This window comes from Haemorhous mexicanus, chromosome 26 (genome assembly GCF_027477595.1).
Source record: "Haemorhous mexicanus isolate bHaeMex1 chromosome 26, bHaeMex1.pri, whole genome shotgun sequence".
In the NCBI taxonomy this organism is placed as follows: Eukaryota; Metazoa; Chordata; class Aves; order Passeriformes; family Fringillidae; genus Haemorhous; species Haemorhous mexicanus.
In genome coordinates this window covers 1,806,903-1,833,125 of record NC_082366.1, presented here as the reverse complement: position 1 = coordinate 1,833,125, position 26,223 = coordinate 1,806,903, and the positions used below count along the sequence as shown (strand labels likewise).

Sequence of the window (26,223 nt, the reverse complement as noted above, 5' to 3'; positions counted from 1 at the left end):
TTGTGAATCTCCATGTAAAGCTTTGTTTGAGCTGCTGTAATTAGTAAGTACCCTGGCTGTTCTACGACAGTGTTTGACATTTTGTTCTCTCTGGCAGTCCATGGGGAGAGCTGAGATGAGGGAATGGTCATGATTAGCACTCCACAGAGTAAGAATTAGTTTTTTTGCCTTTTTGATCCATCATACTTTTAACTATTGGATTCTGTGGAGCCTAAGCTTTGAAACCCCACATACAATCCTCCAGTAAGACATTGCCTGGCAGCAGTGGGATAATAATTATAGAATCCCAGAATGGTGTGGGTTGGAAGGGACCTTAAAGCCCATCTCTTCCACCCTCTGCCATGGGCAGGGCCACCTTCCACTATCCCAGGTTGTTACAAGGTGTGCTCAAAGCTTTGCCAAAAACCCTTGCTCCTACAAAGGGATTTCATGGCCAGCAATGGTGATCTCAGTGCTGTCAGCCAATGATGGTACCCCTGGCATTAAAAATGTTACTTGGTGTGGTGAACTGAGACTAACTTAATTTTACAAAGACACACAAGCCCCCCCTCCAAAATAAACTCTACAGGAGGGCTAATATATGTCACACAGGGATATAGTGATAGGACAAGGGGAAGTGGTTTTAAAATGAGAGAAGAGAGATTTAGATAAGATGATTGCAAGAAATTCTTCCCTGTGAGGGTGCTGAGGCCCTGGCACAGGGTGCCCAGAGAAGCTGTGGCTGCCCCTGGATCCCTGGAAGTGTCCCAGGGGGCTTGGGCAACCTGGGTTAGTGGAAGGTGTCCCTGCCCATGGCAGGGGTGAAATGGGATGGGCTCTTAGGTCCCTTTCTACCCAAACTATTCTGGGATTCTGTGATGTCACTTGATTTCACAGTCAATTCTGCCTTCACCCACAAAAAGCCCCTCTCAAGCTTTCACAAGTGCTGGGAGAGAAAGTGATTTCCTGCCAGCCACTGAATTAAATCCCATTGTACCTGGTTTTGTGCACAGTGGGGGCTGCAGGGCTCAAATCCCTGCAGCTCTTCAGGCACCATTTTCCTTAAAGCTGCTCTCTGCCTTTATACTTCATTTTAAACAATCACAAGGCTTATTCAGAGGCAGAAGAAGCTTTTTTCTCCACAGCCTCTTCACTGCTCTCAATACAATGGAAAATATTTTTGTACCTGTGTGAATTCCCACTTCTTAGTAATACAAGTGCTTGCTGCATTTTGATTCCTGCATAGAGGACAAGGATTCTGATCCTGAGGATGTAAGCTTCTCCTTGTTCACCAGAAAGACACAGAGCTCCTTGGCCAGGATCCAAAACAACACCTTTTGGTTGTTCACAAATAGCTCTGTCTGATCCAAACCCAGAGTTACATAACTTGTGTGAATTGGGAGAGACACAACGTGCTGTGCAGTTTGGCAAGTTCTCACTGAAATCCCTGCTGGAGTCAGCCCTGATTTTGCTGGAATGCAGTAAATATTAACATATTCCTGTAGATTTGGAATACCTGTATGTGTATTCTCAAAACAAGAATGCAGGAATGCTGGGAAGTGTGAATTATTGCCCACAGAGGTGATCTTGTCTTTGGGAAATCCTGATTATCTTTACCCTAAAAACTTTCAGAGACCATTTTTGATTTATGTTTGGGATACCAAATTTCTTACTTGAGAACAGTAAAGTGGCCCCAAAAATCTGTCTACTTTCCAGCTTTGCTCTGCCCAGGAGGACCAGGCAGAAGGGTTTGTTCCTCAACTGTGCATTAACATTTTTAAAGGAATAACTGAGCTCTCCATTTATGAACTAAGTTGTTATTTTTCTTGTGAGTTGCCAGCCAGACAGGTTTCACAGGGCAGTGATTAAGAGACTCTCTGCAGGTATGAACCACAGATTTGTGTTTAGTACTTCAGGAATGTTGCTGCATGACCATGGTGCTGCTGTCCATGAAAACTCTGCTTTAGGGAAACAGGGTGCCAGAAAATGCACAGGAACTATTTATCTCCTCCTCAGGTTTAGCTGCAAGTCCTTGAAATCTGTTTTCTTTATGTTCCTTAGGAGCAGTGGATCACTGATGTGTTCTTTCTTTCTCAACACACACATTTTAGGGAGCTGTTAGATGCAGCCATGTGGGGTGAAGCCCCTAAGTGATAATTCATGCAAATGCAGATGTGCACATGCCAAGGAAATGTGAGATTTAAGACAAATAAACCTACCTTCCATCACAGAAGGAAAGATGACTGTGAAACTTAAAATCCTGAAATTATTTAGGTTTGAAAAGACCTCAAAGCTCAAATTTTCCACCTCCTTCCATGGGCAGGACCCTTTCACTAGACCAGGTTGCTCCAAGCCCCATCCAACCTGGCCTAAACTGGTCCAAACTGGGTGATGAAAAGGCAGTAGAAGGTTCTCCAGCAGCAGATGGGGTAGCACTGCTTTCTGCAAGGAAGGTGGCCTGGGAGCAATCCATCTCTCCATGGAGTCACTGAATATCACAGCAATAGAAATCGCTTTTACCTGAGTGAAAAGCTTTAAGTCAAAGGCAGGAGAAAACCAGATTACTCCATGCTGAGTGTCAAAAACTTAAGGAACAGAGTCTGACTTTTGTTGAGTAAAAACACTTCTAAAATCCTCTATTGCACTCAACAGCGCTTCAACAACCCTGTAGTAAATTAGATTAATAGGTGTTGATTTTACAGCTGCTTCATTATCATCTGCTACATTAAAATCTAATTATTTATTCCCGCAAGAGTTTTCTTCTACTCCAGACTTTTTACTGGTGCAATGGAGCTGCAGTGTTATCTGTTCCTGCAGCCCCTGGGCAGCAGCAGGTGGGACAGCAAACATCTCTTTCACAAATAACCTGCAGCTGCCATCCCTGCACCCTGCTGCAATTAAAGCTTCATTAGGAGCTGGTGAAGAGCTCTGCTGCTCCTGGCCACGATCCCTCCCTCCCTTTAAAGGAAGGCATGACACAGATAAAGGTGGGGCTTTGCCCGCCCCAGTATTTCAGAGCATCGTCTCGGAGTCATGATTGCAGAAGGAGTCCTGGGGCACGTTCTGGACACTGTGGTAAGTCTGTGCTGCTGGTTAAATGGTGGGTTGTCTGTCCTTAGGTGAATATACTCTGAATGTGCTGAAGTTGTGTGAGCGGGTGCAGCTGAAGTTGGGCAGCATCCTCTGCTGCTGGAGAGGTTTCACATAAAGACAGTTTTGGGAATTTTTTAATGCAAATTGTGGCTATGTGTATCTGGGAGCTTCCTGGGAATGGAGCTGGTCCTGCTTTTTTAATTGCAGGCAAGTGTCTAAAAGCCTCTTAATTTGTCTCTTAGAACTAGATTTTTTTTGGTCTATTTTTTCTCTTTTTTAAAGTCACCTCAGGCTGAAGATTTCCTTGGATGTGCTCCTTGAATTGCCGTGGAAGTTATAGTCTTACACTTAAGAGGATTATTTTGGAGTTTATCCAATGCTTATTGTTCTCAATATATGTTGTTTTAAGAAAGTTATGCTTCAATGCATTGAATATCTTATATATTTAATTTAATGGGTTGGAAATGTGTTAGCAAAAGAATAGTTTGCCTGTTTCCGTGGACTGCAGCTGTGTTGCATGTTTAAAAATATGTATAATTGCTGTGTTATCTCCAACACAGAGTTAATGAGCATCACTCACTGGTATCAGCTAAACACTGCTATCAATGAGGCTTTTCAGAATTTAAAATTAAATACCAGGTTTTCAGGGGGGCTCTTTGCACTCTTGCTAACTTTCTTCAGTTTGTTTGTTCATTCTTATAAATTATTTACGAAAGCAGCAAGGGAAACTTGAAATCCTGTAGTGTTTGGTATTAATAATTTAATGCCCTTGTTTCCTTTTAATCTCCTTGCTGTGCAGTTATGTCCATAGTCACTTTTCTGGTGTTAAATTTTATTAAGCAAATCAACAATGAAAGTAAAGCTGTCAATAAATAAGTTGCGTAGATCCAGACCTAAATGTTATTTTCCTCCGTGGAGCTTTTATCTTGAATTACAGCTTTAAAACCATCTCTACACTAAACATTAATCATATGAAATATTAAGAATGGCTTTCTGGGTTATTAGGAGATACGTCTCCCAGTGCAGAGTTGCCTGTGTCCTCAAACCAAGTGGCAGTTCCATGGAGTTGCTGGATGCCTGTGGTTGTCAGGGTGTTTTTTCATGTCTCTGTGCTGTGTGCCAGCCCTGAGCCCCTCTGTATTTTGTGTACAGCTTCCCCTTTTGCCTTCCTATCCTATTTGACAAGCCTGCCCTGTCAGAGATGACATTTTTGGAATAAACATTCCACATTATCAATTACTGTTGCTGACCAGCTTTGGGTCCCTTATTCTCTGCCAGTCGGGTTTTCCCCCTCGGTCACTTTTGGATCATGGATGAAGAGATCACACAACAAAGGAGCTCAGAGTAAAGGGGGTGGTGGCTGTTAAAAACGAGACCAGACTCCCGGTGCTAAAAGTGATTTCAGCATTTATTATAACAAAAAGAAAAGGCCTAAAGCAAGGGGGCCTGGGCTGAGCAGGAGCCTTCCTGCCGAGGATGGGGCTGGGTCTTCTTCAGCAGTGATGTCCCCGATGGTCCAGGAGGAGTGGCACAAATTCAGTGGGTCAGAAGCCCCTTTTTACCCTGTTTTTTGTCCCTTTAGGTCGGTTTCCTTTTGGATCCTTCATTTGCATGAAGGTTTTAGGCCTTGATTGGCCCATCATAGTTCTGTCTGGCTCGTTTCCCTTGGGGGTTGCTGCACTTTACTGAGGGGTGTTATGGCACCTTGAGTACCCTATTTCTTATAACTACCCTTTTAACCCCTTTTACAATATAATAACCAAACTAACAGTTCATGCTTAACAACTATCAACTGTTTTACAACGGTTTGTAACCTATTTTTAGCAGCAGTTATTGTTCCTCTGGGCTGAGAATCCCAAATCGCTGTGGTCGGGCTCTGTGGAAGGTGATTCCTCCACTGGTTCTGGTGCTTACTGACCCTTTCAGGGATTAAATTTATCCCAATGCCCACCCTGAGCCTGCCCTGGCCCAGCCTGAGGCCGTTCCCTCTCCTCCTGTCCCTGTTCCCTGGAGCACAGCCTGACCCCCCAGCTGTCCCCTCCTGGCAGGAGCTGTGCAGAACCACAAGGTCCCCCCTGAGCCTCCTTTGCTCCAGGCTGAGCCCCTTCCCAGCTCCCTCAGCCCCTCCTGGGGCTCCATTCCCTGCCCTGGACACTCTCCAGCCCCTCAGGGTCCCTCTGGCTGTGAGTGCCCAGGGCTGGACATGGCCCCTCAGCAGGGCCAGCCCTGGGGACAGTCCCTGCCCTGGGGACAGTCCCTGCCCTGGGGACAATCCCTGCCCTGGGGACAATCCCTGCCCTGGGGCTGTCACTCCAGGGCTGGCACAGCCTGGGGGCCATCAGCCTCGTGTCCAGCGCTGTCACCAACACTGCCAGGGCCTTTTCCAGCTTCCCAGCTGCTCTTCCCTGAGCCTGCAGTGTCCCATGGGGTCACAAGGAGCCCTTGGCCTCGCTGACCCTGGGCCCGTGGATCCCTCTGCAGAGCCTTCCTGCCCCCAGCAGATCCACATCCCACCAACTCTGTGTCTGCAGCTTCCTGGGGGTGCCCTCCATCCCCTCAGCCAGATCCCTGATAAAGATAAAAACATTAAACAGAGCTGGGCCCAGTGCTGAGCCCTGGGTGAGAGGAATAGCTGGTTTGTCATTTGTCTTTCCAAGCCAGCTGTGGGTCTGCTGGTGGATAAAACCAGCACTGGGAGAGAAAAGAAACAACAGGAAGGATTCCACTAATTGATGAACGGAAAAAGATATTTGCTTTTACAAATAAACTTTAGGTTTGCTGATAAATGAAATTGGACATTGAGAGATGAAAGAAACAATGGGGAAGAAAAACCCCTAAATTCTGTAAGAATTAAAAGGGAGGGTTGTACATTAGAGGGAAATCTTTGGTATCAGGTGTTTGGGAAGTCTGTACCTCTCAAGTACCTCAGAAATGGGGAAAGAGAGAAGGGAAATGGGGCTGGGAAATTGGGATAAAAAGGAGGCTGCATCCTCCAAAAATTGGAGGGATCCCAGGGGAATGCCCCTTGGCCTCTCCCTTTATTTTAATGAATTACAGGACTCCTCTGTCTCCTTTTTGGACATGAACCTCTGGTGTTTGTGGGTTAATTTTCCTGACATGGGGAACCCCATGGTGACTGGCCACCAGCTGGGTTTAATTCTGTTCCCTCCTTTCCCAGCCTTCCAGCCATTCACTTTCCAGTCCTTTTTTTTTCCTTTTCTTGGGTTGAAATCATTCCTGTTCTGTGCAGGAGCTGGGAAGGGGAAGAGGGCTTTTTTCCTGTGCTCTTCCATCACTTACCAGTGATAAAGTGGCACAGATCCCTGGGCATGCTGCAGAATTTGGGGGAAGTAGCTGAGGGTTTCTGCCATGCACAGTGAACAACACTGAGTCACTTGTGCTCCCCCTCAACACAAAATGTTTTTCAAAGGATTTCTAAAATAACTATGGCACATAAATATGTGTGTCTTTGTGGAAACTTGCCATTTCTTACTGCTTTGGGGGCTTGCTCACATCACATCCCATCACTTCTGTTTACTGAAGCTGCAGCTTCCCACTGCCTGTGCTGTTCCTACTGTGTTGAGTGCCCCAAGGAAATTTTCACACTTGCTGGTTCTTGGCTCTCAGGAGTTCTGTATTTACAGGGTGATGCTTCAGCGAGGCTGTGCCTGGGAGGGGTGCTGTGTGTGCCATGCAGTGGCAGTGTTACCCCAGAGGCAAACCCTGAGCATGCAGGCAGGAGAGAAAACAGTGATGGAAGCACATGTAGGCTCTGAGCTCCCCATGTTCACTGGCTGACAGCTTTTCTTTCAGGAAAAGGCCTTTTCCAATATTATTCACAGAGTAGCACGAAGGGAATTGAAATATTTGTATTAGAATAAATTTGATTTTGTTCTGTGCTTTGCTGCAAGTGCAGTGATGCTCCTTCAAAGACAGTGACTTCAACCCAGGGATCTGCATTGGAGGGCAATTGAAATGTGTTTGCTTCTACAGGTCACTTCCTAAATTTTGGATCCAATATCTTTTAAATCCACTTGCTCTTTGGTTTGCATGTTGACTGTCCTTGTTCCAGGAGTGGGATCAGTGGTGGGTGCTGCTCATCTAAGCTCCCCTGCTGGGCCAACTGCTTTAACACTGCAGTTTCTCCTCTGTGCCTGAAGTGTTTCTTCTTAATATCCCCTTTAATTTGCAAATACGTTGGATTAAGGACTGTTCATATATATAAGCCTGAGCTTTCTTATCAGGGACAAAAGAGTTAAAATATGGGAATGAATTGAATGGGATGGCACTTATGGTATGTTCCTTTCTCAAAAGATGTTGACCTGGAGTTCTTTTGGAGATGGGAAAGATAAAAGAAAGTCTCTTTGTGGTGTGAAATAATAGAAAATATTTTTTCTAAATTTTTGTTTCACACTTTATGAATAATCTCCTTCCTGAATCTTTTTGCTGGACTCAAATAATCTCTTCCTTGCCTTGCTAGGACACAAAGTGCCCTTGCTGTTGTCTGGTTCTCCTCCATCTCCCCCTCTACCGTGCTTTTCGAGGTTTCCATGGGCAGCATGAGGCACCGAAGAAATGGCAATTTTGAGAGTTCCAGGCTCCTCTACTCCAGCATGTCCCGCAGCATAGACGTGGCTTGCAGCGATGCTGTGAGTACCTGGTGCATGCTGGTGCTTTGGGAGGGGCTCACGGTGGTGAATTCGCTCAGGTCAGGAGCAGGATGTGATGGATTTGTCACTTTCCCCTTTGTGGAGACACTTTCCTAACCAGTGACCTTCAAGCAGCAGCTGGCAGGTGAAACCCTAAGGGTGTATTGCTTTCCTTTTGAGCCCTGTACCTCTCTATGGTGCTTTCTCCATCACTTCTGCTTTTGAACCCTTTCCCACGTTGCAGCAAGAGACAAATTTGTCTGTGGAAAAACCACCCCAGCTTGATGGCCAAGGCAGCCAACTTATGGTTCTGTTAAAATCCTTTCACACCTGAAAGATTGCTGATCCCAGCCAGTGTGTGGCAGATTCCCTGCTCCTGATGGGTGTGCAGAAGGCCTTAATGGCCGATTCTTAGGACTTCAGCAAGTGTTTCCCCCTCCTTTTATTTTTTTGGTCTTGCACGGTTGTGACTTTTACTGGTTGAATGCATTCCCTTCCATTTTCCTTGTTTTGGATAGAATGCTTGTAATGGTTTTTTTCTGCTTGGAATAACTTCTTTACGTGCTGTTTAACCACAAGTGTTGTGTCAAACTAAACAAAAGTGTTGTGTAAACTAAACTGTGGCTGCCTGTCTTCCCTTTGTGTCTCAGGTGAGATCTTGCCCTGCTGTACTTAAAAGCAAACAAAAAACCCCCAACACTTCATCAGCACGTGAGAATTTCTCTTTGCTTTCTTAGCTCGCAGAGGCAGATGAGGGATGGATTTGCATCCCCCGAGTGGGAAAGCTTCTCCAGGGAGTTTCAAGGTTAATTGCAGAGTTAATGGTTAAACAAGCTGGAGAGACTTCGCCTTCCACTGAGCTCCCATATAAAGGAGGACTTGAAGTTGTTCTGGACTCCTGCTGGGGTCTGCATGTTGAATTAATACAGCCCCTACCCTAAAGAACATTCCAGTCTTCCCCATTTTATCTTTATTTTTTTTACCATTGGGAAGAATGTTTGCCATAGTGTTTTAAGCAGTATCTTTGTGTTCACACTGACTGTGCTGTTACTGAGGTCTCTTCTGTTTCATGAGTTATCAGAAATAAACTTCTAAATTTTAATCTTCCAGGATTTGGCCAACTTCATCCAGGAAAACTTTAAGAAGAGAGAATGTGTCTTTTTTACAAAAGACACCAAGTCCATGTAAGGAAGAGATACTTTTCTCTTGTTTTTCAAGAATGGGGGGCTGGTACATGAGGGTATTTCTGTCTACAAAGGCAGGGAGGAAAGTTTTGGGGTTTTTTGTTCAGAGCCTGGATCTAGCAGTGCAATCTCACCTCAGTCTCCTTGTCTGAGTTACTCCACAAGTAACTTGATTCAAAACTAGGAATCTCACCTTCCAGCAGCTCTGTCACAGGGTTTAATATCAAATTCCCTATTTGAAGCATAACTGTGGCAATAGGATGCTTAAAGGATGCAGCACTGTTATTGGTGTAAGACAAGGTGTATGCATCAGAGGTTTGCATAATTTAAATTTTCCTTTTAAACCCAAATCACAGATTTCATGCACAAATCTTGCCCAGGCACTAGATCTTGCTCAGGCTGATGTTCTCTTAAGACAGGGTATTCCACTTGCTCCATTTTCAGGCACAGCTACCAGTGCAGTGCTGGTTTGAGGACCATAATGTTGCTTTGTGGTTTTGGGCTGCTTGTTTTGCCTCAGGAGAAAAGTGATCAAACTAATACAGCTGCAGAAATCCTAATATTGAGCTCTGAGGGCTCTCTGACACCACTCTTCTCTGAAGCTGGGAGGAAAAATGCCTCAGAGAGGGAGGGAAATTAGTCTCATTTCAGAAAGTCTCGCTCAGGGTCCTGCTCTGCCACCAAAAATGGGATGTCTGGCAAGGCACCAACAACGGATGGAGGAGCTGGTTCTCATCAGCTTCTCTTCCTGCAAGCCCTCTGGGAGAGGACTGCAGAACTTGCTGGGTTATTTTTGTCTAGATATTTTTAAGGTAAGCAGGTTTCACTTACAAGGTACAGCAGAGTAAAAGAAACCTTTCTAAAGGAGACAATTCCCCCTTCTCCATGTCTTCTGAGGAAGCAGGAATGTGGGCTGTGCAGAGAACCTTTAAAATCAAGTCAGCCCAGCACCACCACTAAAGCATGTCCTCAAGTGCCACATCCACATGACTTTGGAATATTTCTAGGGATGGTGGCTCCACCACAACCCTGGGCAGCCTGTACCAATGCCTGACAGCCCTTTCCATGCATTTTTTTCCCCTGATATCCAATCTGAACCTCCCCTGGCACAACTTGAGGCTTTTTCCTCTTGTCCTTGTCACCTGGCAGAGGAGATGCAGTGAGCTCATCCTGTGTGGTTAAGAGCACAAAAAGGGAAGAAACCCCTCAGCACAGCCTGGTTCCTGAGCTGTGTTCCACTTCCCAGGGCTGGGCAGAAGCAGGTTTGGGGGGAGGAAGCAGGGTCAGCTGCTGCTCTGCTTAGTCAGGTGCTAAATCCCAGTAGAGTCCCACACACAACTGGTTCTGTAGCTCCACCTGCTGCTTTCCTTGCTGGCAGAGCTCACTTCTCTGTGCTCAGGATTCCTCAGGGATGTCTGTTCCCTCTTCTTTCAGGGGTAACTTATGTAAATGTGGATACCCTGAGAATCAGCACATAGAGGGCACCCAGGTTAACACCACTGAAAAATGGAACTACAAGAAGCACACCAAGGAGCTTCCTACTGATGCCTTTGGGGACATTCAGTTTGAAAACTTGGGAAAAAGAGGAAAGGTAAGTGGAAATATGAAGGATATTCATTAGGCCCTTGGGGAGTACCAGTGGGAGCTCCTTAAAAGCAAGGAAGGTGAAATGGATTTTATTCTGATGGCAGGAGAAAAGCTACAAGGGACACGAGCTTGTTTTTCAAGCCCTAAAAATAGGTACCAAAGGATAATTCCTTCTGTGTTATCTCTTGGATAGGCTGGTCATGGGAGTGAAAAGAGATTTTCTCTTTCCAGGCATGGCAGGAGAATGGGTGAATGCGAGTGACTGGATATAAAATAATCCCTGAATTATTTTATATCCTCATAGTCCAGCTTGCTCAGGCCTATAAACAATTGAACATTGAATATTTCCCAGGATGGAGAGTTCTGGAGGGATGTAAGATGTCTGTGGAACTTCAAAAGTTTTATTCTATTTGTTGTTTTTTCTCTCCTTGTGTCTTTGCTCTGAGTGTGGATAGTGGAGGTGTGGGAAGAAGAAAATAGCTGCTGTTGCTGTTTCTGGTGGTTTATACTGATGCTTGTGAGGAGTCACATGTGGCTGAGCTCATCTGCTGCCTCTAAATGGCTGATATTTAACACCAGTGCAGGTAGCTTGGGACAATCAAAATAAATGAGCAAAATCAGAGCCTGCTACGTAAATGAATTTGGTTTTGTTTTATGCAAAGTAGCAGAAATTGTGGGGGAAATGAGACTGAAAGTTTCAAATTAGGCTTAAACAGATCCATGTACTTCACGTATTTTTGATTTGCAGGTTTTAGCTTTGTTCTGCTTTGTTGGAAGCTGCCATGTGACTGTACTGGAACAAAAAGTGCTTTGCTCTGTTGCAATATTTCAGACTTCTCAAAGGTTAAATGTTCTTTCCTTAGGTTGTACCTTCCCCACTTCCAACTCTGGGAATCAGTTCATGTGCCCTCAGTTGTTTCATGTGGACTCTCAAGGCCACTGTCCATATTTCAGAGCATTCTTTGTTCAAACACTGCACATAGGTCTCCTTGTCCATCCCCTTGGAATTTTGACTGGAATCACATCTTAATTCCCTGCTCTTATTCCCTGGACAGCAAGGCACCTGCTGCTCCTGAAGATTGCCAGATATTTTGTGTTGATGCACAGCAGGGAGGATATCAAACTCAGGGTGACCTGAGAATTGCTGTCAATTATCAGAGGGATGGGAAATTTTATACCTTGCATTGTGCTTTTTAGGACACATGAGCCCTAAAAAGTTCTGAGCAGAAATGAGATGTGAACAAACCCATAAAGAGGTTTGAGGACAGGCTGGGAGAGCTGGGGGTGCTTAAGCCTGGAGAAGAGAAGGATCCAGAGAGACCTCAGAGCTCTTCCAGTGCCTAAAGGGGCTCCGGGAGAGCTGGAGAGTGACTTGGCACAAGGGATGGTGGGACAGGACACAGGGAATGGCTCCCACTGCCAGAGGGCAGGGCTGGATGGGTTATTGGGAAGGGATTCCTCACTGTGAGGGCGATGAGGCCCTGGCACAGGGTGCCCAGAGAGGCTGTGGCTGCCCCTGGATCCCTGCAAGTGTCCAAGGCCAGGTTGGATGGGGCTTGGATCAACCTGGGATGGTGGAAGGTGCCCATGGCAGGGATGAGACTAAAGCTTTAAGCTCCCTTCCAGCCCAAACTACTCTGGAATTCTATAAAATCTCACCCTCTCTAATCCAGCTTTTGAGCTCTTCATTTCTGCTGTGCTGCTCAGACCCTGTATCATCCACGAGCACCTCAGTCACTGCATTTGCTGTTCTGGGAGCCCAAACCCCAGAAAGGTTTCCTGAATCCCAGCCCTGGTCTGGGAGCAGCATGCAGCAGTTCCACGAGATGGCATCCTTGCACTTCAGAGGAGAGACGTGCTGAGCCCAGGAGTTCACCGGCTGCGCTGGAGCTGGCAGGGCTGGCCCCAGGGCATTTCCCTGGTAGCTTCCCCCTCTCCTGTAGGGGATCCTCTCCAGAAAAACACCCAAAGCTTCATGAGACTGAGGCTTCTTAGGGCAGAAGCTGTGGGAGTCCCTTAGCTCTCCTGTGTAGCTGCTGGAGCCTGCTCAGACTCCTCTGTGATGCTTTAACTCCTTCTGGGAACCTGTCTTGGAGCACATAAATATTTTTATTCAAGTTCAGTGTCTCTTAGGTGGAGACATTTCCTTCTCAAAGTAATCCTTTAATTTTGCTCTCCTGCAAGTACTGGGCAATCAATATTAAATCCTCTATGGTTCAGGTCCAAGCTCCTCCTTTTCATCTCCTGATTTGGCTTGTGCAGCCATGAATGTCTTCCAAAAGTGATGAAACTGTGAAGGGGCTTTTGAATAGCAAAGCAAGACAAGGCCAGAGAGGCTTTTACATAAATGGAAATGTGTTAAGTCCCCCTGAAGCCAGATTATCTCTCTTAGGTGCTTTTTGGCATCTTTGTAGAGCATTCAAGCTTTACTACAAACTTGATGTATTTGTTTTGTCTTGTACTTGAAGCACTGGAGTGGGTAAGTGTTGTGATAGGGGCACCTCTCACATAGAGCCTGGAATTTATTTGAATAGTGTAATCAAAATACAACTGTCATCATTATTAGTTCACTTGCAGCAGTGCTGCCTGTGATTCATTATCCAAGCTTTAAATAGCACCACTGGAGTTAGTTGCTGTAGTGGTGGTGTGTTCATCCTTGTGGAGTTCCTCTGAAGCCCAAGGTCACTGCTTATTGTATTTGCTGGGAAATGCCTGTTCCTGCCTGATGAAGGCAAGAATGATGCATCTGACTCCATGCTCTCAGAAGGCTGATTTATTACTTTATCATACCATATTATATTAAAGAATGCTCTACTATACTCAAGAATACAGAAAGGATACTTAGTAAAATGCTAAAAAGATAACAATGAAAACTCCTGACTCTCCCCAGAGCCCTGACACAGCTTGGCCCTGATTGGCCAAAGAGCCAAAACAACTCCCAGCAGAATGCAATGGAACAATCACCTGTGGGTGAACAATCTCCAAACACATTCCACATGAGCACAGCACAGGAGAAGCAAAGGAGATAAGAATTGTTTTCCTTTTCTCTGAGGCTTCTCAGCTTCCCTGGAGAGAAATCCTGGGCTGAGGGATTTTTCAGAGAATGTGAATGCCTCAGCTGCTCTTGCCTTCTCTAGAGGAGGCTGGGTTTGGTGCCTGGTTGTAGGGGAAGGATAAAGGTGCTTCAGGGGAAGAAACAAGGATTTCATCATCACCTTGCCTTTCATCTCCTGGCTGTTGGAAGGAGGCTGAGCAGCAGAGAGGAAAATGCAATCCCTGGGTTGTTCCCAGCCACCTCGATTTCTCTCCTGCTATGTTTGTTCTCCTGTTTTCTCTCCCCAAGTACATCCGCCTGTCGTGTGACACAGACTCAGAGACCCTCTACGACCTCATGACCCAGCACTGGCACCTGAAGACCCCCAACCTCGTCATCTCCGTCACCGGCGGCGCCAAGAACTTCGCGCTCAAGCCCCGCATGCGCAAGATCTTCAGCAGGCTGATCTACATCGCCCAGTCCAAGGGTGAGCACCTGCTGCTGGGCCTCTGCCACTTCACTGCTGCACAGCAGGGCTGCAGGGGCAGCAGCTCGAAGGGTCTGTGGGGGAGCAGAGTGTTCATTTGGCTGTTGCACTTGTGATGTATTAAAATTACGGATATTGATCTAGTACCTATATCCAACTGTGATGGACAAAAACTCTCCAACAGCCTAAAGTTAGAAAGTGTATGTCTATTGTGGGATAACTCCCAAATACACACTGCAATTTACTGGTGATTACAGAGTCCTTTTATCTATTCAAGTATTGAATACCCAAAATACAAATGCACATTCATAACTTTGGTTCATGCCATTCCCTGCTTTGTATGGTAATTAGTTTAAGAGCCATTAAGCATGCATAGTTTGTTCCTCGAAATGGGCTAGTGGTCCCTTTCATGGGGAGGGGTCCCAAAATGAGGAAGTAAATGAAGTCTTCTTCATTCTGACCTTTCTACCTTTTCAATGCAAATGACAAATGAACCCTTGGTACAACTCTCATCCTCCGTCTTCAATTGGTCTCAGAACAGAGGAGGCCTACAATTGTCTTATGTTCCTACAAGCCATTTATCAGTTTCTATATTCTTCATTAGAAACCCAGCTAACTAAACATTATGTTGACACGCAATCAGTTATTAGTTAACTGCTAACTCTTAACTTCATCAAGGCCTACCCATTTATTTTGATTAACTCAAATAAAGCTTATCTCTAACTAAAACCTCAGCTCCTCTAAAATCCCTAAATTCCTTAAACTTTGTCTCACTTGGGACCCATGTGGCATTAATGGTTTGGAAGTAAGAGGAGTGGGATTTAGGGCAGTGGACTCAGGGGTGCCTGTGATAACATAAGGGGAGTTGTGTAGGATCTCTTTTGTGCTTAACTGAAGAACCAGCCCCCAAGGTCACAAAAGGGGTTTGGGTTATGTCTTTGATGCCCTGGGGGGTGGGTGTTTGGCTGTGCTCCCCCAGGTGAGCGGGTGTCGTTCCAGGAGCCTGGATTTTCACCGGGGGAACGCACTACGGGCTGATGAAGTACATTGGGGAGGTGGTCAGGGACAACACCATCAGCCGCAGCTCCGAGGAGAACGTGGTGGCCATCGGCATCGCCGCCTGGGGCATGATCTCCAACCGGGAATCGCTCATCCGCACGGCCGACAGCGACGTAAGGAGCGGGGCCTGGGCTGCTGGGAAGGATCAAAGGTGTACAAGGAAGTCTCACAGATATGTGTGCTTGGCAGAAAGATTTTTACATGTAGAATCTGAAGAAGGAATAGAGTTGGAAGCAGGTTTTGATAGAGAAGGAAAGAATTGCTGAGCCAGCCTTACTGGATAACCAAGGAGGCAAAGGGTGTGTTAGTTAGAAGGGGTTTTATGACTTAGAGCAAAGGATAAACCCACCCCAAACAAGATGTTTTTACCAAGCACAAAGATAGCACTGGCAAACAAGTCAGCAAATGTGGCAAGCAGAAAAAAGGTCTCAGAATTTTCCACTGCAAGAAAACTGAAAAACAACTTCTAGCTTAAACTGTGATGTACTGACTGTTAGTGATTGGAGAACAGTAACATGAATATGGTAATTACAGGAGTTATGATAGGCTGTAGATAAAAGTTCAGGTATGGATTGGTTCTGCTGTATGAAGATGCTCAGCAAAGAAAATTAAATAATGCAATGTAACCAAAACCAAAGGGTCTCCAGGCCTGCCTGCAGCTGGAGCTGACAGCTGTGGGCACAGCTCTGTCACCCATGACCCTGGGCTGCTGTGACATCTTGGATGGAATAAACTGCATTTTGGAGAGCTGCCTGCAGTCCCACATCCCTCCTTTAGGCTCTTACAATGGGGTTATTAATGACCTTAAAATTAAGGTTTGATAAACTTCTAAGATAGAGTCCAGCAGTCAGCCCAGTGCTACCACCACATTCACAGTGACACCACATCCTCAAGTGCTGCATGGATGGGTCAATGGGGAAAGAAAGAGGAGGCTCAGCCTCAAAACATCGGGAGTTCTTCCCAGAACAGGAGCAAAGTCAAATGTTCTCATGCCCAAGTTAGTCCCACACATCAGGCCTGGTGAGGAGGATTTCAGCTGTGCCAGAATTTGGCATGTCTGTGTGGGAGTTCAGCTGCTCTAACTCCGTGTCTGGCATTGCTTTAGGGAATAACCCACTCCCATGGTTACTCTAGCTCTGAAATCCCTGTGCACTCCCCCATAGCAGGGGTTCCCATGAGCTAAGGCACACGGTAGGCACCTGCTGCTGCTGCTGTTTAGGATCTTCATTACAGAATCACAGAATGATGAGGTTGGAAGAGACCTCTAAGATCATCGAGTCCAGCCTGTGCCCTAAGACCTCAGCTAGACTATAGCACCAAGTGCCATGTCCAGTGTTTTTTAAACACATCCAGACATGGTGATTCTACTGCCTCCCTGGGAAGAGCATTCCAGTACTTTATTATTCTTTTGGTGAAAATTTCTTCCTAATATCCAACCTCTCCCTTCCCTGATGTAGCTGGAGGCTGTGTCCTCACTGACACTGCCATCCTTCGTGTCCAAAGCTTTGGGGTATTCCCCCCTGTCTCCTGTCCACCAGACATCATAGAACACCTCTAAAAAATTGTCCCACCACATAAATAAGGTGGGCATGTCCTTGTCCTTGAATTTCTATGTCAAACACTGTGTGTGCCCCCAGGGGAGCTACCTGGCCCACTACATCATGGATGACCTGAAGAGAGACCCCCTGTACTGCCTGGACAACAACCACACCCATCTCCTGCTGGTTGACAACGGCACCCACGGGCATCCCACCACAGAGGCCAAAGTGAGGACCCAGCTGGAGAAGTACATTTCAGAGAGGGTTATCCCAGGTATCCTCTTCCTCCTCCTCCTCCTCCTCCTGGCTGTGCATGCTTTGGGGCTGAGCCACAGTGATTTTCCTGGAATAAGGAAGTAGTGGTGAGCTGGAAGGCACCTGTGTGTGAACTGCAATGCATCTGGAGCTCTTTCAGGAGCAGCACCTTCCCTCATCTTCCCTTCTGAGTGTCCTCTGTGTCACAGCAAATGCTTCATTTCAGCCACACAGCCCTTCCCTCCCTTCCTCCTAAAAGCTGGCCCTTCTATATCCATCCCACCTGTCACTGAATTCCAGATAGCAGGAGCACAATTACACAGGAGCTGAAGTTAGGCTTTTCCCAAAATATTTATTTAGTAGGGTGATTGAGCTGCCTCCAACCTGATGCTGAATAATTTCTCTTTAGCCCACTTCTTTACCAAACAAAAAAAAAAAAAAAAAAAAAAAGAAAAAAAAGAAATCAAAGGCCTTAGCAGGAAATTCTTAAAAAGCTTTTGGAAGTGTTTGGTTTGGTTTTTTTGTTTTGTTTTTGTTTGGTTTTTTTTTTTTTTTTGGGTTTTTTTTGTGTGGTTTTTTTATTTTTTGTTTTTTGGGGTTTTTTTTGGAATGTCTCTCAAACTCTCTAGAGTTATAGAATTCTTACCTTTCTTTTATGATAGAAATGTGAACTCAGAGGTTCTGTATCTTGAGTTTGTGATAAGAACCTTTCTCTGAGACTCAAAATTTTATTATATTTATCTGGTCCTTTGAGTCTCTGAGTGAAAGGAGCAGATAAATACAATAAAATTCCATTTTAAGGCCTTCAGAGATGGCAAGAATTAGGCTTTTTAGAAGGGAAAAGCTTCTGTTGGAGAAGGGTGTCTGAATGTTAGGCAAAACTGAGTTTTTGTTAGAAACAGCTGTTAGTAACTCTGGCAAAATCAACAGCAAACTAGTATTTGCATGAATGGCTTAGAAATTATCTCATGGTACTCAGGAAAAATAAGTTGTTCAAACTGCATTCATTGATTTAATCTTTTTCCTTCTTTTCTCTTTTTTCATATTTCACAGAGTCTAATTATGGTGGGAAGATCCCAATTGTGTGTTTTGCTCAAGGTGGTGGGAAGGAAACTTTAAAAGTGAGTTAATTTCTTTTATTTATTTCCAGGAATGACAATAGGGGCGTTGCTCTGATATTGAAGACTGATTGCTCCAAAAAGAAATTGATGAAGTGCTGTTGTTTACAGAAGCTTGTCTTGCACTTGCTACAGAAGGACCTTGTTTGCAATTCAAGCTTATGCAGTTTAAAACTCTCTTCAAAGTTTCTGCCTTGGGCTGACATCCTGGAAAAGGATTGACTGGGACAGTTGTTCCACACCACAGAATGTGAAGGGACATTAAAGACCACCCAGTTCCACCCCCTGCCATGGGCAGGGACACCTTCCACTATCCCAGCTTGCTCCAATCCCCATCCAGCCTGGCCTTGGACACTTCCAGGGATCCAGGAGCAGCCACAGCTTCTCTGGGCACGCTGTGCCAGGGCCTGCCCACCCTCACAGTCAATCATTTCCTCCTAGTGTAACTATAAATTTCTCCCCTTGCAGTTTAAAACCATACCCTCTTGTCCTATCACTATCTACCCATGTAAAACGTTTCTCTCCCTGTTTCTTATGAGCTCCTTTTAGTACTGAAAGGCCACATTTGAAGTCTAGTTTAGATCTAGACCTGGTTTAAGTCTTGGCAGCTGAGCAGGGCAGGAGGGCTCTGCTGACTCTGACCCTTCCAGGCCGACATGGAGAAGGACCAGGCACCATCTTCAACCAGATGACAGCAGGAGGAGGCTGAACAGAGCAAAGGAGTTCTTTGAAACAGGATGTCTAAGTGACTGAGGGGAGGGGGAAAGGGAGATCCCTGCTAAGTCTCTCTCAGGGTTAAAACCCAGGGTTGGTTCTTGCCCATTCACCTTGCCAGAGTGAGGGTGAGTGGCCTGAGGGGGCAAAGGGACCTGACCCAGGGTTTTCAGAGTCAGGGGATGTGGAGTCAGGCTGTGTGGGAAGGGAACAGGAACGGTGAGGACAAGCTCTGACCAACTGCAGGAGGAGCTGGTTTAGCCTGTACAAAAAGCTGGGAAAGGGGCTGGCTTTTGCAAGAGAGTAGGATGCAGCAAAAATAAATTGAAGCAGCATTATGTTTGTGATTTTGTTTTTGTAGGTGTTATCTTGGTACTTCCTGTTCTCACCAGAGCTGTGCTGTTACTGTCGAGGTTGATCAAACTTGGCTTGTCAGGAGGATAAACAATGTGATTTCAGAGCATGATCTCTGCTGCCACTTTGTTTCTGGTGTTAATCAGTTGGTCTGAATCCGTGTGTGAAATTCCAGATTGTTATCCCAGCCTCCCTGTATGTTTCCTGGGAGTTTGGTTCCATTCACATGGTGAATTTTGTCTTTGCCCAGTTGTAGATAAAAGCAGGTGCAGTGTTAATCAGAGGTCCTGGGATGAAGTGAAGCATCCAGTCAGGTTTTAGAGGAAAGCTGTGCTCAAAGGGTTGTGTTGAATATGTCCATTTCCTTTTAGCTCCAAATTGCTGATGTTTGAGAGAGGATTTGGCCATCATTGAAGGAGCTGCCTGACTGCCAGGTGCTGTAGCTGTGCAGACTTATGATTTCAAATTTTTGGAGAAACATCAAACCCACTGTTCAGCAGTGATACATAACACAGACTTAGTAGCTGCCTAACCAGAATGAGTAAAAGCCTTGTTAAAGCAAATGCATAATTCCTGGCAAGAGTTACCTCTGGGAAGTACCTGGATGATGGCTCAGTTCATGGCTCATGCCACTCTCTTGGCTATTTCATTGAATCATGATAACACTGGGGTTGGAAAAGACCTCTAAGATCCTGTGGTCAATCTAGCACCATTGTCATGTTCACCACCAAACCATGTTCTCAGGTGCTACATCCACACATTTTTTGGACACTTCAGGGATGGTGACTTCCTTAAGCAGCCTTGACAACCCTTTCAGTGAAGAATTTTCTGTCATATCCAACCTAAACCTCTCCTGGGGCAACTTGAGGCTGGTTTATGTCATGCTGAGTTTTTATTGCTCAGTGTTGGAAGTGCACTGAGATATTCTGAGGTGAAGCCTTTTTCAAGGAGTAAATTGAGTCTGTGACCAGCCCAGATGACTCAGCAGAGTCCACACTGTGGATGTCTGTCCTTGCCATGCCTTGGTCCTAGCAGTGCTGGCCAGGAAAGGCTCCCTCCTCCTCAGCTTCTGTGGCTGGTGCATGATGACAAGAATCAGCATTAGCGAGGGAGAGGTAAAACTGCTCCAAGCTTCTGTTTGAAGTTTCCCTGTGATGTAAAACATGCACTTTAGCTGAACTCTTCTTTAGAAAACCCCTTTCATCTAGCTGATAAGAAAAGCCTCCTTGCCTTTGTCAGAGACCTGCTCTCCAGTTGACAGCAGGAATGTGTGCACGGTTTTGATGACTGAGTTGATTTTTTTGGTTTTTTTTTGTTCTCAGGAAATTCTCTTAACTAATAGGTGTTCTGTCTTTCCAGTGCTTGGTGATAACTTGCATCGACTCCCTTTGTACAATTAGCTGGCAGCCAGCTTATGCTGTGACTCTGTTCTCAGTGTAGTGATGCAAATTAAATCAGTGTCTCCCATGGTCTTGGCACCAAGAGGGTTAATGCTCCTTCCAGCATGATTTCAGCAGCTTTTTGTCTTGCTGTTAATCCATGTACAATGTTGCTGTGTGAGAAATCATGGAAGTGGCTACTTGGAGACTTTCAGTAACATTAGAGTTCGATGTTCTTGTGATGCTACAGAAGTGATCTCCCTGTAAAACACTGCTGCTGCTGCCTCCAGCAAATAAATCCAGAGCCCTTGGTCTCAGCTGAGCAACACTGCTGTGTGACCTGAATGCCATTTCCACTTGGCAAGTGTCCTGATCTGCTGATCCACTCTAAAGCTGAGCAGCCTTGCCTAGGGGAAGGTGTCCCTGCCCATGGCAGGGAGTGGAACAAGATGTGCTTTGAGGTCCCTCCCAACACAAATTGTTCTGTGGTTCTGTGAAGATTTGGCAGATGGTGATTTCTGACCCTCAGTCTCTCAGGGGCTCTTCACAGCCCCCTCTCAGCGAAGATGATGCTTTAAAGAGTTGTCACTGGTTATGTATCAGTGGATAATAATGAAAATCCTGCTGTGGACCGTGGGTTTCTGTCGTTCTCTAGGCTTCCTTACTCAATAGCAGGCTCCAGTAGCAGCCATGCTTCAAGTGCTCTCCTCTCCCTGTGTCTCCTCAGTCCATCAACGTGGCCATCAAGAGCAAGATCCCCTGTGTGGTGGTGGAGGGCTCGGGGCGCATTGCTGATGTCATTGCCAGCCTGCTGGAGGCTGAGGGCACTCTTGCCTCCTCCTGTGTCAAGGAGAGCTTGCTCAGGTTCCTGCCCCGCACCATCTCCAGGCTCTCGGAAGAGGAGACTGAGAGCTGGATCAAGTGGGTGAGTTGGGTGCTGTGGGAGAGGCTGGAGGGAGCAGCTGGTGCCCTCCAAGGCAGGGGGGTTGCTGTCTGGGGATACCTACGGGGTGTGCAGGGCTCCTGGCCAGGTTACATCTGTGCAGATTTAAAAAAAAGGAAAATTTTCCATCCACAGGGATTGGAACAAAGGCATTGGGGGGGCTGCAATCAAGTCAGCAGCTGTCTGGTCACAGGAAAGCTAAGAAGGTTCCAGAAAGATCTTTCCTCTGGAGTGTGGAGCTGCTGAAGGCAGTGTTCCCTGTCTGGCCTCACTCCTCACAGATTTGGAGTGTACCTCCTCCTGCATCAGAAATGGCCAAGATTATTTGTCTTCTGTGTGCTAAAATGAAATGAACTCTACAAAGCTTCATTACAGGAGAAATTCTATGGCTTTGATAAAGCAGAAGGAGCCAGAGACTGTTCTCTAACAAACTGCTTGACATAAGTTGAAGCTCGTGCTGTCACAATCCTTTCTACTTTAAGTCACTTCTAATTACTGAGATTATATCTTCTTGTTAAAGATGATCTGCATAGGGGAATCACAGTTATTTGCTGTATGTTCAGAGGATAATTAATGTTGTCCTTTGGTGATTTTAAAATCAAGCTCATTATCTACTTCTATTTGGGTTTGTTTAAATTTGTTAAAACCCAGGACTGATGAGAAGCAGCTTTGCTATGATGTGGTGGCAAATTTCTTTTTAATAGGAGATCTGCTACTAAACAGCCTTGATAGCTTTGAAACACAATTTTTGTTTTCTTTTTTTTTTATTTTTTTTAGATCAAAGAAGTCCTTGAGAGCCCTCATTTACTGACAGTGATCAAAATAGAACAAGCTGGAGATGAAATTGTGAGCAATGCCATTTCCTTTGCCCTGTACAAAGGCAAGTAATTGTTTTTCTGGTTTTGTTTGGGGATTTAAAAATAAATGGAAAAAGAATGGCTGTTTATTCTCTAGAAGGGGTTTCCTTAGAGCAGAGCCATCTCTCTAGAGATAAGCTCCTGCCACAATGTGGAGCCTGCCTTCCTCTGAAGGGGTGTGGGCAGGCTACAGCAGCAGTATGGGATCTCTCAGGGTGGGAAAGGTCCAAACCAGGTAATTGGGAAGGCATTTTGGAGAGCCCTGGGGATGCTGACAGGGTCCCACTGGGAATCCTGCAGAATCTCTCCTGTGTAGAGGGTGCAGGACTCTGAGGAGCCTGAAGGAAGTGTTGTGCTGATCTTGGTCATGAGGTGCTCCTGGCAGCTCCTTTGTAGCCTGTCATGGACCATAAATACATCCCTGAGCCTCCAGCCCCCAGATGGGAAGATGTGCATGAGTCTGGGGAAAGCCCTTTGGAAGGAGTCTTGTCCTGGCAGTGTGCCACAGTCACATTCTCTGAAAAATCCCTTCACCCAGGATTTTCTCCAGGGAAGCTGAGAAGCCTCAGAGAAAAGGAAAACAATTCTTATCTCATTTGCTTCTCCTGTGCTGTGCCCATGGGGAATGTGTTTGGAGATTGTTCACCCACAGGTGATTGTTCCATTGCATTCTGCTGGGAGTTGTTTTGGCTCTTTGGCCAGTCAGGGCTCTGGAGAGAGTCACCAGTTTTCATTGTTGTCTTTTAGCCTTCTGTAAGTGTCCTTTCTGTATTCTTTAGTACAGTATAGTATTCTTTAATATAGTATGATAAAGTAGTAAATTAGCCTTCTGAGAACATGGAATCAGATGCATCATTCCTGCCTTCACTGGGAAACCTGCAAACACAGTAGTAGTGTGAGAAGCAGAGATGATAAATATGCCTGGCCTTGACCCAGAGGCTGTTCCTGCTCTGCAGCTTTCAGCACCAACGAGCACGACAGGGACAACTGGAATGGGCAGCTGAAGCTGCTGCTCGAGTGGAACCAGCTGGACCTGGCCAGCGACGAGATCTTCACCAACGACCGAAACTGGGAGGTACAGCCCCCTCTGAGGGAGTGCAAGGAGCTCTGGGGAGGGACACAGCCCAGCAGGAACCCTGTCCCAACACCTCTGTATTCAGAGTGCCTCCTGCTGCTGCACTGACACATTCCATTCAGCCTGGAGAAGAGGAGGTCAGACCTCCTTGGAAGCTGCTGCGTCCTCACGAGGGGCAGCTCCCATCTCTGCTGTGACCGGGAAAGGACCCAGGGAGCAGCTGGAGCTTTGTCAGGGGAGGTTCAGGCTGGAGATCAGGCTGGATATTCTTCCCCCAGAGGGTACTGGGCACTGCCCAGGCTCCCCAGGGAATGGGCACAGCCCCAAGGCTGCCAGAGCCCAAGGAACATTTGAACAGCCCTCTCAGGAATGCACAGGATGGGGTTGTTGGGGTGTCTTGGCAGGGCCAGGGGTGTCAGACTTGATCCTTGCAGGTCCTTTCCAACTCAGGCTATTCCATATCCATAAATGATCGTTTTGGATCATTCCAAAATGATCCATTGTCGCCCTGATTTTTTATGATTTTCTAAGCCTTCTGATGTTTACATTCTAGTAACAAACTTTCTCACACACTTTATGTAAATAACTTACTGTTTTACATTCTTTTACGGAGGAGGAGAAATTTGACGGGCTGTTGGTTTGTCCAGTGTCATTGGAGAGGTGGCACTGTCACCCTCCAATCCACTGTCACTTTTGGAAATCTATAAATGTTGGAGACAGAAATTAAAAAGTCCTTTTTACCTTGGAAAGAGCAGCGAGTCTGCATTGTGCTGTTCTGTGTCCTATAGCACAATCCATCATTCCATGACGATCCATTGTACGATCAGTGGTTGCAAAGGTGATCTGTCCATGCCAGAAATGCTCTGAGCCTTCCAGCCAAGGCAACTGTGTACAGAGAAAAGCCTGATGGTGATGAAAAGGTGACAGTGACCGTGTGTCAGGCCTTAGATAAGGTGTACATGTCTCACATGATCCCCAACATTTGCTTTTCCATTTCTCCCTAGTCTGCTGACCTGCAGGATGTGATGTTCACAGCCCTGGTGAAAGACAGGCCCAAGTTTGTCCGGCTCTTCCTGGAGAACGGCTTGAATCTGCGCAAGTTCCTGACCACAGAGGTCCTGAGGGAGCTCTACACCAACAACTTCAGCAGCCTGGTGTTCAAGAACCTGCAGATTGCCAAGAACTCCTACAATGATGCCCTCCTCACCTTCGTGTGGAAGATGGTGGAGGATTTCCGGAGAGGTTTCAAAAGATATTACAAGAACAGCAAGGATGAGATGGAGATACAGCTCTCAGTGAGTGATGGGCAGTTTGATCCTGCTCTGAGTGAGGTTATCTCAGTGGTTAAAGCAGGAAGTGCCTTTTACATAAATATTCTTTCATACCAGCTTCAGGAAAAACAGGGAGGCTGATTGTTCCTTGTCAAATACAGGCTTTGATAGAAATAGCAAATGTAACCTAACTCACAGTAGTGTGTGACAAGTGGCAGAGAGCTGAGAGAAGGGATCGGTGAGGTGGCTGTGAAACAAAGAAAATACAAAAACAGGAGAGTCTGTGCTCAGATTTGTTCCAGTTGAAAACATTTGGTGAGCTTAGGTCTGAGTCCTTGTTCTCTCTTTCAGGAGGAATGTCCTATCACAAGGCACCCATTGCAAGCTCTGTTTATTTGGTCAGTTCTTCAGAACAAGAAGGAGTTGTCCAAAGTCATTTGGGAGCAAGTAAGTTGAGTTCTCCTTTATTTCTCTTTGCAGGCAGTGCACTGGGGTTCTGTGTCTTTGGTTTCTTGGCCTTTGAAGGCTCCACATCCAGCTTCAAACACAACACCACAAGAGATGATTGCTAGGTGATTCTCAGTAGGTTTTATGTTGCCCATTTTGTGTCTGGGTGTGGATACTTTCATTTCCTAAGGTTGTGTGTGAGACAGGAGTCCACATCCACTGTATGTTGTCACCTGTGCCTAAGCTGGGATGCAGAGTTCCCACCCATTCCACAGCTTGGATGGGTTCTGATTCCAGGTGCTTGATTGAAATCCAGCTTCTAATTTGCATCAGACAGTAATTTAATTATTGTAGAATCAAACAGATCATTCTGGACTGGGAACTAAGAAGATGCAAAATGGAGAATAATTTTTAAAGGATTCCAGCTGCTGTAGTGGAAAGTGTCCTTGCCTGTGGCAGGGGGTTGGGATGAGATGGTCTTTAAGGCCCTTTCCAACCCAAATCATCATGGTTTCAGGGTTCTATGATCATGTTCCCTTCTCAGAGGGATTTGCATGACTTCACTCTCTCTCCACAGACCAGAGGCTGCACTTTGGCAGCTCTGGGGGCCAGTAAGCTCCTGAAAAGCATGGCCAAGGTGAAGAATGATATAAATGCTGCTGGTGAGTCAGAGGAACTGGCTAACGAGTATGAGACAAGAGCAGTAGGTAAGTGCCTGCTCTGTGAGTCCTTTAGAAATGTAGTGGGAAGGGTCAGAGACCAGGGAATTAAAAACTAGATATCCTACATTGAATACATTTTTCTTTTATGTCAACATGTGATTTTGCTGCCTGGAAATTCCTTCCACACCATTTGTTCCCAATGGAAATTTTGTGTCCTGTCTTAAGAGCTTGGCTTCAAAAGAGGGGTCTTGTGAAGTGGGGTTTTTGGGGGTGAAGAATTTCTTTCATGGGGAAGAAAAGCTGCTTAGCTCCACTGGCAAGGCTCAAGAAGGGTGCCCACAAGCAGGAAGGAGAATATGGAAAAGGGGAAGCTTTCCTAATGAGCACTGGTAGTATTCAGGGTTGGGAAAAAGCACCCTTCAGATTTGTGGGAGTACTTCTGGGGAGTGAGAACAAGTTGCAGGTAAAGAGTAGATTGTTGGTTCTGTGACTTTATAAGGACCAGCTCAAGGCCATGCTGGAAATATTTTGCTTGTTT

General features: G+C 45.9%; 1 protein-coding gene across 2 annotated transcripts in view; it reads left to right on the top strand.

Annotated features, from left to right (window-relative positions):
* The first annotated feature begins 2,751 nt into the window (after window positions 1-2,751).
* The window catches only part of TRPM8 (transient receptor potential cation channel subfamily M member 8), a 42,009-nt gene continuing 18,537 nt past the window's right edge, over window positions 2,752-26,223 (top strand). The window contains exons 1-14 of one of the 2 annotated variants that reach the window (XM_059868276.1): window positions 2,752-3,054; window positions 7,553-7,721; window positions 8,832-8,905; window positions 10,340-10,496; window positions 13,836-14,013; window positions 15,013-15,185; window positions 16,710-16,884; window positions 17,919-17,986; window positions 21,158-21,355; window positions 22,151-22,253; window positions 23,187-23,305; window positions 24,310-24,600; window positions 24,928-25,023; window positions 25,601-25,730. In XM_059868276.1, coding sequence (XP_059724259.1) covers window positions 7,623-7,721; window positions 8,832-8,905; window positions 10,340-10,496; window positions 13,836-14,013; window positions 15,013-15,185; window positions 16,710-16,884; window positions 17,919-17,986; window positions 21,158-21,355; window positions 22,151-22,253; window positions 23,187-23,305; window positions 24,310-24,600; window positions 24,928-25,023; window positions 25,601-25,730 — 1,861 coding nt within the window. In that variant the 5' untranslated portion in view covers window positions 2,752-3,054; window positions 7,553-7,622. The remainder of the gene's footprint in view (window positions 3,055-7,552; window positions 7,722-8,831; window positions 8,906-10,339; window positions 10,497-13,835; window positions 14,014-15,012; window positions 15,186-16,709; window positions 16,885-17,918; window positions 17,987-21,157; window positions 21,356-22,150; window positions 22,254-23,186; window positions 23,306-24,309; window positions 24,601-24,927; window positions 25,024-25,600; window positions 25,731-26,223) is intronic. The other variant, XM_059868274.1, reaches the window with a different exon arrangement.